The sequence below is a fragment of the Colobus angolensis genome, unplaced genomic scaffold (genome assembly GCF_000951035.1).
Source record: "Colobus angolensis palliatus isolate OR3802 unplaced genomic scaffold, Cang.pa_1.0 Scaffold137, whole genome shotgun sequence".
Taxonomy (NCBI): domain Eukaryota; kingdom Metazoa; phylum Chordata; class Mammalia; order Primates; family Cercopithecidae; genus Colobus; species Colobus angolensis.
The window spans coordinates 5002080-5019253 of NW_012114455.1; the positions used below are offsets into that span (position 1 = coordinate 5002080).

The 17174-nt window shown below is 41.6% G+C and overlaps 1 protein-coding gene across 1 annotated transcript in view; it reads left to right on the forward strand.

The window, feature by feature from the left end:
• The first annotated feature begins 6 nt into the window (after positions 1 to 6).
• BARX2 (BARX homeobox 2) overlaps positions 7 to 17174 on the forward strand; it is an 82632-nt gene continuing 65464 nt past the window's right edge. Inside the window, exon 1 of the mRNA XM_011934673.1 lies at positions 7 to 227. Coding sequence (XP_011790063.1) covers positions 41 to 227 — 187 coding nt within the window. The 5' untranslated portion in view covers positions 7 to 40. The remainder of the gene's footprint in view (positions 228 to 17174) is intronic.

The window sequence follows — 17174 nt, forward strand, 5'->3', positions numbered from 1 at the left end:
CAGCCGCGCTCGGGCCGGCGGACGCTCGCCTCGGCTCACCATGCACTGCCACGCCGAGCTGAGGCTGAGCTCGCCCGGCCAGCTCAAAGCAGCCAGGCGGCGCTACAAGACTTTCATGATCGACGAGATCCTCTCCAAGGAGACCTGCGACTACTTTGAGAAACTTTCCCTCTACTCCGTGTGCCCGTCGCTGGTCGTGCGACCCAAGCCCCTGCATTCCTGTACGGGTAAGACGCTCCGCTAGGGGATAAGTGGGGTTCGGTAGCTTTCACGTCCGTGTGGGTCGCCTGTGCTTTGCAAACCGAGGTCGAGAGCAAGGGTTAAGGGATTTTTTCCTGCACCTCAGTAAACGGTGGGCATTGCAAAGGCATCTGCGACGCGGCCGGGAAGGGCCACGCAACGTGTGGATCGCACGAGTGGAAATCAAATAAAGGCGCCGGGGCCTTAGGAGAGGGCTGCTCGCGCAACGCCTGATTGTCCTGCTCGGAGGAGAACGCGTGCTCGTTCCATGCTGAAAGTTAAAACACTTGACCAGGTTCAGCGCCTAAATCATTGTTTCAGGAAGTGGTGGTGTGAATTTCAAACTTGAGCTTGGCGGCCTTGCATCTCACCTTGAGTTAACTTGTCCAACCTCTTACAGTCTCCACTGTGAATTTTACAAGTAAATCAATATCCTGAGGTTCTCAACAAAATCCCAAATTCACTGAGCTTTGCTTAAAATGATCGCGCTCTGGGAAAGTAGTTCTGGAGTACGTTGCCTTTGTGGCACAAGCCGAAAAGGTCACCCTCGTTTGTCTTAAGTCACCAAAACCAACAATGATAACAGTAAAAACATTACTCAGAACTGGTTTTCTCTCTTCACAGGAGCTAAGACCAATAGGAAAGATAAAGAGAACTTAACACATATATTGAAAACGTAGTAGAGTTTCTTTTGTCTTTTTTTTCTTTTTTTCCTTTTTGTGGAGAACGGGGTCTAGCTATATTACCCAGGCAGGTCTCGAACTCCTAGGCTCAAGCTATCCTCCCGCCTCTGCCTCCCTGAGAGCTGGGATTACAGGCGTGAGCCACCGCGCCCGGCTGAAAACGTAGTAGAGTTTCTATCGAAAGTAAAGCCAATGTATTTTTAAAACTTTGAATGCATTAAGAGAAGCTCCAAGTTTCAAAGTATCTTGGCATTGTTAGGATTTAGGTTATGGAACGTGGGTATAATAAAACCAAAAAGAAGTAGGAGCACTGTTTATCAGAAAAAAAGTTATTAAGTGTGCTTTTCATTAAAGGTGAACATAAAGTACTTCCAAACCAAAAGAACCTTTGAGGTTATGTTAGTTGCATGGGAGGCATGAGATAAATTAAATTACACTTACAGTGAAAAAATGAAGGGCCAGCAGTTTGGGAAGATATTTTTTGGAACATTCAGTTGTTAATGCTCAATACGTGGAATCCTGTATTTTCTCTTGGTTCCACTGATAGTCCCTTTATGACAATCAGTAAACATATGATAAATACATTCAGTGGAGTTCTTTTAAAACCAAATTGTTCCTACATGTATTTGGTTGTAAAATGTATACTATATTCAGTTATGTCTTTTTAAAGTTAATTTTTCTGTAAGGTAGAATTAGGCCTGATATCCCATAACAAGCCTTGTAATACTGAATTTTTAAAACCAAGAAATATATGAAACAAGGAACAAATAAGAAATTTTAGAAACAAGATCGATCTCCTGAGAATTGATATTTTTACATTTGTGTGTAGGTGGTTGTGGACCCTTGGACACATATATACTGAATAGGGGTGATAGGTTGAATATTGTTTTGAGTACAAATCATCCTTTGCTATAATAATTCAATTCCCTTTGAGGAAAAAAAGAGGATCTGTTTCAGTCATTAACATTGCTTATGGGACATTCCCAGGACAAAACAGAACAACTTCTAAGCACCTAGGTAGAGCCTAGAGCCGACAGAATTTTCAGTGACTTTGTGCTCTGCGTTGACTTGAAGGCAGCTTTTCCTGGCTTATAGGAGTCACAGAATCGGATCATAGAAGAAAATATGGCAGGAGTAATAAATAGTTGCAGAGAATAGTCATTCAGTCAGAGGTGGCTGAGTAAGTGCTGTGTTTTGTTGAACCTTGTGTGGGAAAGAAATCAGAGGAAAATGAAATGATTCATATGTAGTTTTGTGAGTGTTATAAGTGAATTGCACGTATGTCACAGACTTCAGTATTGCTCAGTCTTGTGCTTTTCGAAGTTCACTGATGGTTCGTGGCAGAGGGTGGTTGTTGGCAATGGTTTTCTGGCCCCATTATTCCAGTGCTTTCTTCTTTCAGGTTGTTAGTTGAAAATGTGTCGTGATTTTGCTCTAGTTGAGAATTAAAATATAGAAACTGGGATTTGCTGGTGGAATTAAACCCATAAAAACTGGCTACAATAGTTCATACTTTCAAATCATAAGCCTTCATTGGGTTTACAGTTACAGTTAAAGCCTTGCATGTATTAGATCATGGGAATCCCATTAGTGACTTCTCAGGGCTTTTGCAAATACCATACTTTCAAAGCATTTTTCTTTTTTCTTCAGTTAAGGTCAGGATAAAAATCTTTGAATAGATGAATGTAACCTTTTTATTATTAATTGAAAAAAACAACAATAAGTTGCTGGCATCCCGATGGAAACTGTAATTTTTTTCTTTTCTTTTTTTTTCTTTTTTTCTTTTGCTAGATAGAACGAAATGTTTAGCACTTGTGGTGGAAGCAAAATTGTAAGAAGTTCAAGTGAAAGGCATATATTGGAATTAACGTTATTGAACTTTCTCAGCCTTTCATTTGGTGGTTTAAGATTTAAGTAAGTGTAACAGAAGTGAACTGTGTGAGGTAAAATAATGAAAACTAAGAGAAAAAAAGTCTTCAAAATTAAAAACTTACCAGCATGTACAATAAGTACATAAAATTGGGATGGAAAGAAAACTACAGCATTGAAAAAAAAGAAGTGCATAAGGAAACAGTTCATGCTGTGTAGATTTAGCAACCTAAAGGTCAATTTATGATACCAAATATCAGACAGAATGGTGTGTATTCAAGCAAACTGAGACATGGAAATACTTTTCATCTCTGGCAGATAATCACCTGACAGGATTTTATTGTTACACACTGTAGCCTTGATGGAATCTTCACCTTCCAAAAATTATTGTTTGACAGGCCCTTTCTTATTATAAACACAATAATTTTAGTCCTAGAAAGCTATCTCTCAATTTCTTTCGGTTTCCTAGTACGTCTCGTAAATCACCCTAATAGACACTGCAAAAGGGAGTCCTTGCCCTGTAAGCCCCACCGCAGAAAGGTTTATCATTACATTTAAACTAAAATGTAAACAGCTAAGCCCAAAAGAATGCGTCCTTTTGACAACAGTTGTCATTCAGGCCATTGGTGAGGGGTGGCATATGTTTAGAATTAAGTTAGTATATAACAAGGTGGTTTTATTTTTAAATCTGTAAGCAGTAATCCCTGTTCAGAGGGAAGTGTATTGCCATTTAGAAATCAGCAATGAGCTCCCAAACTTCAGAGCATTGACCGTCATTACAAAGGCCAAAAAAGAGGTGCGTTTTAGGATGTCATAAATATGCTTAACTTTAGGATGCTTTATTTTCTTTTTCTGGTTGTGATTAATATTTCTTGGTGGAAAAGCCCACTTGAAGAAAGCTGGTTTCTTGGGGTCAAATGGTTTGCGGAAGCATCGGCGTGGTCATTTTCGAAGGCTTTGCCTTTCTGTCTGATCTTTAGAATCAGGCAGTTTCTAAATTTGAGGCGTGTTGAGAAAAAATGGGTAACTTGCTTCACAAAAATAAGGATTGTTACAATTTAGCCTAAGGGTTTTCACATGAAGATACTGATAAATGAACCTATGGTACTAATCACTTTTATTACAATTTGTGTACTTAGAACCTAGAATTACCCTACATTTGCACATGCACATTTGTGGGGAGGTGAGTGTAGATCCTTGGACATTTTACAACCTGAGAACAGGATGAGACTTTTAATTATTCCACTAACTATAATCTAATTCCTTTCCCCTTCTCTGGCAGAATGGTTCTGTTGAATCTCTCACCTCTCTCTGATCTTTGGTGGTTAGACCTACAGAGCTGGAGGGGCTCATAAAATCACAGATCAATATCCCCAAGCAGAAGGTATTTTTTGTAAAGTGCCAGGGTCACGTCAGTGCTTCGGTATCGTTTCAGTCTACTGTATGCCACTCTCCTCCTTGTCAGAGTACTCAGAAATCAGAAAGACTTTTCCAACTTGGTTACACACCCAGGACTAACCTGTGCAGTCACACCCAGGGGACAGTCCATCAGCCAATTAGAAGGGACATTTGGGGAAGGGTGTTTATCTTTTAGGAGGTGGCATTGAGAACATTTTATCCTTTGGTGGATCCAAGAGAAACAAGTTCTTTGGGGTAGTGTCCTTGGGTGCATTTTTATCACAAACATTGGGTGTCATCCCAGCAAAAAATTAAATGCAGTGCAGGCATGTATAATGTCTCATTTGGGAGTTCGGGAGCTGGCTAGTGCTTCATGGACTTGGCTCTGGTGACTCTCCCAATCTCAGCTTGGTCTTTTTTAGTCAGAGACCCAAACCCGTAGGATCTTGGGAACCTGAGAGTTGGACACTGGAATGTTAATGGAGAAACATAAACCAGGGTCTGGGAAAAACGATCGTTATCAACAAGCATTTGTATTTCTGCCAGAGGCACATAAGCTTTTATTAGCAATTACTCATAACTGATTATCCTGTTCCCATTGTAAGGGTGAATAAATAGAGGGATGCACCGGGTCCGGGACTCATCCATGGTCACAATATATTTGGAACCGAGCTCTTTTGGGATCCTTAGCTGTTATCTCACCACTCCTTAAGTTTTATAACTCTTTTGTTAGAGATGCCAAGGGGTTCCTTAGGAGTCAGTTGTTGCTTTTTTTTTTTCTTTCAATAGCGCGATCTCGGCTCACTGCAACCTCTGCCTCCTGGGTTCAAATGATTCTCCTGCCTAAGCCTCCCGAGTAGCTGGGATTACAGGCTGTGTTTTTAGTAGAGACAGGGTTTCACCATGTTGACCAGGATGGTCTCGTACGCCTGACCTGGTGATCCACCCGCCTCGGCCTCCCAAAGTGCTGGGATTATAGGCGTGAGCCACCGCGCCCGGCTGTGGAGTCAGTTTTAACTCATGAATAGTTCATTAGCAGTGTCTTCTCTGGCTCTGATTTTTCTCATAGCAAACGAGCAAATGATTAGAAATTTTGTTCACAGGTTGAAATGCCCCTCCAAATGTCCACTCTTCACTATCATTTAATTCAATAATTTCATTCAACAAATAGTTGTATTTGCTTGGTGATGGCATTGTCATTGAGTACATTGTTTTGAAACTTAATCTAACTGTTGACTAGCAGTTAGGGTGTTTAAAAAAATCCCTCTCAACTGCTTGTAGAACCATTGCTTAACCCTTCTTTGTTTTTTATTTGTTTTGTTTATTGTTTTTTTTTTTCCTAGTGTATGTGAGAGGCAGTTGGGATATGGGAACATTTGGAATATGGAATTGGGATACGGGAACATTTAACACTTTTGCTTACTATGTGGAATTTTCTCTTTGAACTCTACCTACAGGGTGTTATCACCGGTAAAATTGTCAAATCAACTTTGCTAAATACAACTCAAATGGAGCTCTATTATTAGGCTGATTTCCTACAGATATGTTTGTTTTTTGCTGGTTGTATTTCTGTATCCAAGACTGAATTTGTGATAGAAACGTGAATAGTATAAAGTTGTTAGTTTTAGCATACTCTAGAAATCAGAGTGAAAAGATTAAATGTAACATATCCCAAAAATCTATATGAAACGGAGTAGGGCTTGCAAAGGATTATTTCAATTATAAAGAGAGATTAAAAGGAAAAAAAGAAGGGAAGAAGGAAAGAAAGAGTGGGTTTCTTTGAAATTCTTGAGGCTGCGCAGATTCAGCGTCATAGCACAGTGTTCCTCTGAAGGGCTGTACAGGCAACACAAAGGTGGCCTGTGAAATTCTGTCACTCCATGGATGCTAAATGGCTAAAGTCAATTGTACTTAGACGTGTGCTGGGGCCTCTTCAGGGTTGAGATCCAGAGCCTAAGCTCTGCGCAGCATTTAGCCTTCACTCTGGAAGGCTGAGTAAATGTTAAACCAGAAGCAGTTTTCGGTGTTATTTGCACTTTGTTTTGAGGTCAGGTAGGAGGAGCAACAGATGCAAAGGTAGGTACGTCACATGGGCTAAGGCCTCTTCATTTGTTTTTATTTTTGTTTTTTTTCTTTTTTGAGACAAGATCTTGGTCTGTTGCCCAGGCTAGAGTGCAGTGAGGCGATCTTGGCTCACTGCAACCTCTGCCTCCCAGGTTCAAGCGATCCTCCCACCTCAGCCTCCCTAGCAGCTGGGACTACAGGTGCGTGCCACCATGCCTGGCTAATTTTTATATTTTTAGTAGAGATGGGGTTTCACCATGTTGGACAGACTGGTCTCGAACTCCTGACCTCAGGTGATCTGCCCACCTTGGCCTCCTGAAGTGCTGGGATTACAGGCGTGAGCCACGGCACCCGGCCGAGGCCTCTTCATTTGTTCTGAGCTTGTGAATGTGCATGCCGTGGAGCCTGAGGGTCCTCCTTGCCACATGTCCTGCCCACGACTGTTGTTAGTGGACTAGAGTTGGTGGGTCTATGGCTAAGCCCATTGACAAGCTCTTAGGTGGAGTATGGTTAGAGGACTGCAAGGACGCAGGTGGGATGCATAGATTGAAGCCTCATTTTGCGTCCTCCGTTGGGGATGCGGTTCAGTTTTCCCTCCAGTCTTGTGGAGCTGGTGTTTCCAGTGTGTATCTAGGGATGCTCTCACAGCTGGGGTAGCCGCCTTTTATCCGAGAACTTGCTAACGCCCACGGCTGCTCAAAGGACGGGCAAAAGACCACTGTGCTGCAGGTGGCACGTTCTCTTGGAAGCAGCATGACAAGAAGAAGAAGAGAAGGATTGAGGGCATTCGCATAAAACCTGCACACGTGGAGAAGCACATTGGGCCTGCCTGTCGGTGCCTGCCTCCATTTTACCTGCCTGAGAGGATGGAATGGTAGTCTTCTGTCCACAGCACAGACGACAAAATCAGAATTCGCATTAGGATTTATTAGTAACGGGATTCAGACTTTGTACAAACTTGGTGGCATTAACGAATACTCTCCAGGAAAAGAGGTGTTTGGTTTGTTTGTTTTTTAACCAGAAAACCTTTGCAAACCCTCAGGATTTAATTTATTTTTATTACAGCTTAATAACAGTTAGAAGAAGAAAAGTCTTGTTAAAATAAATGCTCTAAATAAAAACACAGTTAATTTTCCATTACCGTGTCTAATTACTCATCATCACCAGGGCATTTTTATATGGCAATTTAACTTCTTGAAAGTGGAAACTTGGCACACATTTAAGGAAGAAAGCCCTGCACCTAGATAGATATCAGAAGATGGTCTAATTATATTTGGGCTCGAGTTGAATCTTACATATGATTGCTCTGAAGAAGAGAGAAGAGAGGGCCTCTGTCCCTAGTCACTAAGGAGAGCCTCTGGTTTCTTGAGTGCCAGTTGAAATTGAATACAGATGGAGAGAATTCTGAATATTAGGTGATGTTCAAGTACCTCTGAAAAGGGCCCCTGCCAGTCACCAGTTGAAGCTGATTTTAGGACTACTTGAGAGGTCTGGAGGGCAGCTCTGTAGGCCTCCTCCTGGCAGAGTGCACACAGATGACACAGCCTTCCTCCATGCACAGGTCAAAAGACGACTGAAGAGAAGCCAGGCTGGGAGGATCTCAGCACCAAATTAACTACCTTCCGTGTACAAGCAGACACGCTTGCAGGATTCCTTTTTATCGCATCTTTCCAGCTTACCAACATGTCCTTAGGAACATATTCTTCTGGGTATTGAGGAAAGATGAGTATTTTCTGTTGTTGTTGTTGTTTATTTTTTCTTTGAGACAGAGTCTCGCTCTGTCACCCAGGCTGGAATGCAGTGGCACAATCTCGGCTCACTGCAAGCTCCACCTCCCGGGTTCAAGTGATTCTCCTGCCTCAGCCTACCGAGTAGCTGGGATTACAGATGTCCGCCACCACACCTGGCTAATTTTGGTATTTTTAGTAGAGATGGAGTTTCACCATGTTGGCCAGGTTGGTCTCAAATTCCCAACCTTGTGATCCACCCGCCTTGGCCTCCCAAAGTGCTGGGATTACAAGTGTGAGCCACCGCGCCCCGCCAGATGAGTATTTTCACAATGTGCATTGAATAGGATTGGCTGCTGCCTAGGTGATGTCAGTGCACTTCTGATCATTTTTTTAAAAAAGACCCAACGTATGCATTTGGTAAGTGATATGATGATTAGCCTTTGGTTTTTCTTATTCAGGGATTACTTACCATGTGGAGAAATGGAGTAGTCTTGGGCCTGATGAAATTTCATGAAGTGGTGGCTATATTTCTTTCCTGGGAAATACCTGGTACTGGCAAGTCCCTGATACTGGTAACCTGCCAGCCTCCACTGCCCACCTCTTTCTTTCCCAGAGTCCTTTTCCTCTGGTGAATTAACCATCCCTGAAACTCAGGATGAGGGGCTTTTCCCAAAAGAGGTCCCAGTCTTGTGTGGATTGAAGGAAGCGTAACTTCCATGCGTAGTTTAACCAGTATCTAGGGGAGCTGACTTTGCACATTTCCTTAATGGTAAGTTATAGACATGGAATGCTGGTATTGTATCTTCTTATCTTGAGGAGATATCATGGGCAAGAAGAGTTGCTGAGACTCCTTTTTCTGAGTCTTACAGTACTTATCCAAAGGGAGCCACAAACTTGAGAGAAATGCTAGAAATACTTTATACCCTAAACCATATTCATGGCATGGCAATAATAGTAATAGTGACTTTTTAGAAATTACTTAACATGTGATAGGCACTAGACTCAGTGCTTTTTGATGAGCTTCAAAATATCCCTATGAAATAGGTTTATCATCTCCTTTGGTAATGGTAGAACCCTAGAAGCTAAGTGACTTTCCTGAAGTCACAAGATATAAAGAGAGCTCTTATGAAGCAATAAGAAAAATGGGCAAAGGCTACAATCAGGCAATTCATAGAAAGGACGATCTCAATGCCCAGTAAATGTAAAAGGATGCTCGACCTCGCTGATAAGTGGGAACACCCGAATTAATATGAGATACCATGTCACACTCAGCGGGTAGGCCAAAATGAAAGGACAATATCGGCTGATGACAAGGAGATGGAGCAACAGACATCCTCCCCACTTCGGCGGAGAGCAGTTTGGCAACACCTGGCAAAGCTGCAGACGCACATACGCTAGAGCTCAGCAGTTCCACTTCTGGGTATGTGCCTGGAGAAACCAGTGTATAAGTGCAAAAGGATACCTGTAAAAATGTTCATCTGTGTGTTATGTTAGTAAAAAATAGAAAACAATTTAGCTGTTCTTTCGGAAGGAAAAAGGTTAAAATAATATATGCTATATCCATGCAGTGAAATTCTATGCAGCAATTAAAATAAATGAACCAGATACACTTGTATTAATATGGATACATTTTAGGAATACAATGTTGAGAAAAAAAAGTTGTAGATTGATACATACTGTCTGATACCATTTATATAAATGGTTGAAAAGGCACAAACTAATGCTACATATTGTTTAGAGAGGCAGGGGCATGGGAATGGGGAGTGCTAACCACAGGTTTTTATTTTCCTATATTATTTATGTATTTATTAAGATAAAAAGGCCTAATGCAAATATGGCTAAGTATTACAATGTGATGAAACTTGGATCATGGCTACATAGAAGTTACTGACATTATTCTTTGCACTTTTCCATACATCTGAAATTTTTCATAACATAAACATTAAAAAGTGGTAGCACAAGAGACCACACATGTCCATGGAACTCTTAATCTTGTGGAACTTTTGATCTTTTTCTTAACAGCTTTTCTATCCTGAAACAGTAGCTTTTAAATACAGAGCTTGTTGTACATAGTCTCACAGTGGGAAACTGAGAACACTTTATAACTAAACATATATACAGCTCACACTGAAGCAGCCACTGTGGCTTCTGAAAGTGGCTTTTGGATCTTACTGACCTTGCCTGGCTGGTTGAGGGTATTATTTATCACCAAGATAACTGCTGTTTCCCCGGTAATGCTCTGGCATAGAATAAGTAGTCTCTGAGTTGGGTACATGCTCTTGAAGGATGACTGATAGAGTATTTGGTCCCCCAATTGTCCAAGAGAGAGTTGTCAGGATTTTTCTGCTGCTTCTTAATGATGTTTAAAATCATTATAAACTGCCTCTGACTGCACCTTGCTTTTACGAGTATTTGTTGATATGGCAATATCAACAAATTTCACCTTAGCATTTCACAGTGGTCCTCTGTTTTTGACAGTTTCATTTACAGAAATTATCTAAGGACAGCTGTGATTGAACCAAATCATCTAAAAATGTTAACATGTAGCTTCTTAGCAGGAAAGAATAAAGTTGATATTGGCATATTATCTGTCCAAGTTCTCTTTATAGTCCATAATCATGATTTGATTTTAAAACTTTGTTCAATATGTGGTATTGGGGACTGTTAGAAGGGATGAATGTTACTATGGTGATCTCACAGAGATGTCTGTTACCAGTAATCAATGGTCGTCCTGTTGTCTGGAGGAGTTAACCTGGACCACATTTCACTCCCTAATGACAACAGTAGTGGCAGAAGCTTTATTCATCCCAACACCAAAGACATTTTTCTTTTCTCTGCAAAATAGTCCCAATTTAGAAATGTTGCTTTTATACATTTTGGCAAAAATGTGGCCTTTTGGGAGCTCTATCTTTCCCTTCTAAAGGGAAAGTATTAGTGTGGAGGAAACAGTTTGTACAATGAAGAGTTTGCCAAAGCATTTCCCCTCCTGCGAACGCTCCTGTCTGCCTAAATAAATTCGTAGACAAAGAAACAAATTAAAGCTCTGGAGGGGGCCTTATCCCACCCACACGGTCTGTGGCCAGTGTTGCTGTACTTTCTTTAGTGCTAAGAACGAGGACTGTGCCCGAGCTGGACGTGATGGAAAGGATGGTGGCTCTATCAGATTCGTTATCAGGGTTCAGACTTTCGTGGGTTACAGGACAAAGTCCTTCTGCATTTTATATTACCCAGGTAGTTGCACAGTCTGGCTGGGATCAATTAGACGGACACTTTGCTTGTGCCTCACTCTTTCGACCTCCTGGAACTCTCCAGTGAAACCTTATTCCTCGTAAAATGAACTAGCCAGGCTTGGGGCTGTGAATGTAGGAAACATTATCAAGGAAGATATTCCAAAGAGCTGCCGTGGGACTACATAAGTCAGAAAAAATGTGGAGGACTTCCTCCTGCAACCCAGGAGAGTCTGTTCCCTGGCAACAAATCTGACAGATCCACTTTTGAATCCTCTGTCTGGGACTACTTGGGAAAAGACAAGCAAGGATTTAGGATATTTAGGGTAAATTTTAAACGTGTTTCACTGAAAGAGAGAGAGAGAGGAAGGTGTTTTAATATGGTTCCAATCTAAGACCTTTCTTTTCCATGACTACAAATTTTACTGAAATAGTTGGTAAGTCACCCAGAGGAGTTATTTCGGGAAGGTGTTGTTAATTTTGTTATCCCTGGATATCATGGTAACTTATTAATGCTCTCAGCACGTTAGACAGCTGTGGCTATTGGAAGCATGTTTTCAATCATCAGTTTAGAGCAAGGCATGAAGGAACATCCTATTGGAGTGCTTGCCTTTTTTTCTACTAGGAGATTGGGCCTTTGCTGGTTAGAACAATCAGCTGCTGAACCGCATGTTTCATTTCTGAGGGAGCTGCTAAATAGGAGTAACAACATTAATAAATGGTGCCCAGCTCTGCGCTAGGTGCTTGTGTACATAAATGTGTTCTAGCGAAATAGTTACTATTACCACTGCTTTTCAGGCAGGGAAAGTGAATCTCAGGGAGGTTAAGAAATGGGAATGGGGTCACATGAATAAGTGGCAGGGTTGAGATTGGAACTTGCATCTGTCTCTTTCAATATAGAGTCCAATACTGAATATGATTATATGAAAATGTGTAAATTAGAACATGTCTGTCTCTTTACATATAGGCAACACACTATATATGTTTGTGTGTGTGTGTGTGTTTGTACAGGTATTAAAAATATGTATGACAAGGACTAATTAATGCGTCAGCTCTGTTGGAACTTATTTTGAACCTGTCAACTCTTTTACACATATTTATACTAATTTAATGTGTGCCAGTTAGTCTTTCATTTCCTGTGGTGATTGGGGTTTCTGAATGATTCCAGAGGGATTCCAAGAGGCAGTGGGGTTTTGGGAGGAAGCGAGGTGACTGGGAGATGGCAGACCTGTTGCCGTCTGGCTGTGTGACTCTCCGCTCACCTTACTGCCCTGGGGTCTGCATCCGTATCTGTGTAGCATTTGCTACCACTCTCCGGGTCACGGTGCTTCCATCAGCTGTCACTCTTTGAATAAAGCTTTCCTAGGGGAATCAAGGGTGGAATTCCTTCTCATTCATTCATTATCAACTAGAGAGAAAGTGCTGAACAACTAAAGCCAACCAAATGCCTTGAGAGTTAACACTTGGGATATTTTTCATGGAATACTCATTAGGTTCAGTGAGAAAACATGTCTGGCCGTTGATTGGCATCACTTAAAAGAATGAGATTATTTTTTCACATTATATCTGGCTGAGCTGGGGTGGATTCTGGGAATCTCTATTTTTAAAAAGCTTTCTGTATGATTACAATGAAAAGTCAACTTTGGGAATCACTATAATGTAGCTAACAGCTTAAAGATGGGATTGATGTAATTTGCACCCCATGACTCAAATGTATGAAACCATTTAGTGGAGTGATCCTGCTGTTGGGGTTTTGAGTCAGACGGTCCTGGGTTTTATTGTCTTACTGCCTGTGTGAGCTTAGGGAAATTACTTAACTTCTATGACACTCGGTTTCCTCATCTGTAAAATGAAGATAATAATAATCACATAATGGTGTTAGTTGTGGAGATTAAATGAGATAATGTGTATAAAGCTCTTAGTATTTTATTGGCTGTGTGACCTTAGGTAAGTTACTTCACTTCTATGACACTTAATTTCCTCATCTGTAAAATGAAGATAATAATAATCACATGACAGGGTTAGTTGTGAAGGTTAAATGAGATAATGTATATAAAACTGCTAGTATAGTTTGTGGCAACAAAGTGCTTAGTAATTGATAGCTTCTACTAAAAATAATTATCTTACAATAATAACCTCATCACTGAAGTACCACCCTTTAGGGAAAGATTACCATTATTGGTAAATTAAACTTAAGAAAAACTAAAATCTTAAAAAACTCCACTTTACTCCAGGGCATTTTTCTCAGTTACAGCGACTGTAGCTGCTTTTAAGGCCCCTTGCAACCTGGGTGGTCTGTGAGTTGTTTGAGTTCAAGTCTTCGTGAATTAGGTATGTTTCATTCCTCCCACCTTTCTGTTTTGTAATATGAATTCAGAATTTTATAAATTCATGAATGAGTGGCACAAACAGGTAAACACTACAACATCACAAGATGTCCTTTGCTACTTTATTTTTTTTACAAGAGTTGCCTAGGATTAATTGCCCCTAGGAAATGTTTCATCACGCAGCTGTAAGATTCTTGAGAATTGTCCTAGAATAGAGGCAGAATTTCTCAACAGGTTTGATTTCTTTTCTTCTTTTAAGAGTAGAGTTAGGGATAGTCTTTTCTTTTGGAAGAAAATGAAACTATTCTTTTTTTCTTATTTCTGAGCACTGAAAGAGGAAAATAACTCCATTGAGATGTTCTTTTCCAATTAGGTAGTATGGAAAAAGGTGGCAGTTTGACAACTAATCACTTTCCTAGAATATTATTGGGTCTGTGATTCAGAGTGAGTTCCAAATGAAGTGCCTTTGTGACAGCTTTTAAATTCCTGGTAGGGCTAGCTTCTGAATGTTTTCTAAGTGGTAACGATGGATGGCTGTCATGTGGAGGAACTGCCCGAGGAAGAGTTCCACATGGATTTTTTAAGAATTGTGTTTCTCAGCTGATCACTGGTGTTTTATGAAGTTTAGTATCTGCTGATGAAATACTTTCATTGATGAATCCCCTCCACAGTATGAGAAGAATTCTCTCGATGAGGAGTTCTCACCTTCTGTGGTGCAAAGGCATCGCCAATGAACAGGGTGGTGCCTCTGTCCAGCCATTTATAATGATGATTCCGACAGGCAATCTCTATGGCCTCATCCAGGTTCTGTGGTGGGTGGGGGCCAGGTGGGAGAAGACAGGAGGATGTGTCCTCACCACTGAGACCGAGTGGCATGTGTTTATGAAGAGTGAAAAGGCTGACTTTGTCCTCTAGGGTCCTCAGAACTGTAGAGTCTGAGTTTTCTGAATTGCTGAAATAGGACTCAGTCAGAGACATGGATCGTTGGCATCTTGTTGAGAATGTTCTGTTCAGCCTATGGATTCAGAAAAACAAAATGCATGTGTTTGTGTTCCAGTAGGAAGGGAGTAGGCAGGAATGGGGTGGGAGTGGAAAAGGAATGTTGGCCAATGGGGAAGGGAGAGTGAGGGGTAGGGAAACAAGTTAGTTCACTGAAACAGGGATCCAAATGCTTGCTCAGCATTTGTTGTCTGCAGGAGAAGAACAGATTGAAAAATGCGAATGGAAGATTTCATTTGGAAATGGCCCTGTGAGTACGTGCTGTTTTCAGAGGCGTTCCTCATAACTGACAGCAGTCAATGACTTCTGATTGGGCAATGGCCTGCCCAGCCACACAGGTAGCCCAATCATCATATGTGTTAATGGTGCATTCAAAAATTTCATCATCCTGGGTCACAAAAGATCATGACGATTGTATTATAATACAATAATGGTATTCATGCAGTGGCACACAGGAAATTGTGTGTACTTGACGTACAGGCAGCGTGGAAGCAGGGTATAAAGTAGAACTCCCGTCGAAAACCTTTCTTCCAGGGCCCTCCACTGCCTCGTCCTGTGATATTTCAATACCTCAGTTTCTGCTGTTGGTAACACACATCCTACCTCTCCAGGATGTTGAGGAGCAGTGATTGATGAAGGAGTATTAATTTGCTGCTTTTTGAGAGGAATTCCCTGCATTCTCCAGGGAATTACATGTATTACGGTGTTCCCAGAGAAAGCTAGACCAGGGATTGGCCAAATCTGGCCCACTACGAATTGTTCTACTGCCACAAACTAAGGATGGTTTTCACATTTGTAAACGGAGGAAAAGAAATCAAAAGCAAAACATTTTGTGACCTGTGCAAATTAAGTGAAATTCAGAGATCAGTGTCCGTACATAAAAATGTTATTGGAACATAGCACATGCACCAGTCTGCGTGTTGTGTGACAGCTTTCATGCTGTCACAGCAGAGGGAGAGGTTGTGACAGACACAGCATGGCCCATAAAGCCTAAAATATTGACTCGACGACTCTTTACAAGAAAAGTTTGCCAACCCTTCAACTAGACTGTTGGAAGCAAAGCTCCTCAGTTATGAAATAAGGTTTTTACTGATCCACAAACTATGATGTCATTCCAGGGCACAAAAATACCTCCTTTGATCCAGGGTTCTGTTGTCATCCTGTGACACGAGAAAGACCCGACAGTGGGAGTTTAGTGGGGAGTTTTGCAAGGACTCTCTTAAAGTGAGATCAGGCTCTGGGCTCTAAGGATAAATTTCCAGACCTTTCTAGAAGTAACACAGGATTTTCTGCACTGAGAGACGGGTCAAAAATATTTATAGTAAAGTGGTAGAATTCAATAAAGTGTTTTTGGGACTTTCTCTTTGCTGCTGCAGCCCCGACCGGTTTTCCCAGGGGGAATATGAGGATGGCCCCTGAGGAGAGGCTGGGCGTGTCAGCATCGCTGGCATTTTTCAGTTTGAGATTTGGGTGACAGTTTATATGCTTCTTAATTGACTTTAACTTGTTGCCCATCCCTAGAAGTAATAGTAATGGTCATAAAAGTTACACAATCACATCGCCACAGCTCTGTTCTGAAGGGCTTGCGTAGCTGGATGGAGCACTTAATCAGGGGGGTCCACTCTGCTGGGGAAGTGCACGAGACCATGTGCCTTTGGAATTTTCAACTCTTCAGGGTCAGGAGCTGCCAGACCTCTCAGGAAGGATGAAGCCGGACTCTCTAGTTGCTCTCTTACTTACATCCAGGCCCTTGGGTCCGGGTGAGGCTTTGCATCTCCAAGGTAGCCTTCGAGCTAATGAAACCCACTGGTGAGTGAGAGATGTGAAATTAGCCTGATTTGCTGCAGCTTCCTGTGCACTGTCGGGCTTACCAGCCGGTAGGCTGAAGAACCCTTGAGATCTGGCCCTTACCATAAAATGGAGAGGAGTGTGCACAAGTGCAAGGTCGACTAATGTCAGAGGAGATGACTGATGTTGGTAGGTAAAATTCCACCTCCAAGAAGAATATGTGTGGTACAGGTGACACCTGATTTTCTTACTCCAAATCACAAATGATGTTGAAAAAACAATAATAACAACAATACGCACACATAACACTCATAAGTATTAAACACTGGTATAATACTATGTGCTGGGAACTGCTCTAAATGCCTTATGTGAATTAACTTTTTTTGTTGTTGCTTCTTATTTTTTGAGACAGAGTCTCGCTGTATTGCCTAGTCTGGAATGCAGTGGCATAATCTTGGCCCCCTGCAGCCTGTGTTTCCCGGGTTCAAGCAATTCTTGTGCCTCAGCCTCCTGAGTAGCTGGGATTACAGACACGTGCCACCATGTCCAGCTAATTTTTTATATTTTAGTAGAGACGGGGTCTTGTCATGTTGCCCAGGCTGGTCTTGAACTCCTGGCCTCAAGCAATCCACTTGCCTCAGCCTCCCAAAGTGCTGAGATTACAGGTGTGAGCCACTGCACCCAGATAACTTATTTAATTATACCACAGTCATATGAGGAGATACTATTATTCTTCTCATTTGACAGGTAAAGAAACAGATAGAAGGCTAGATATGGTGGTTCATGCATGTAATCCTAGGACTTTGAGAGGCCAAGACAGGAGGATCATTTGAGTCCAGGAATTTGAGA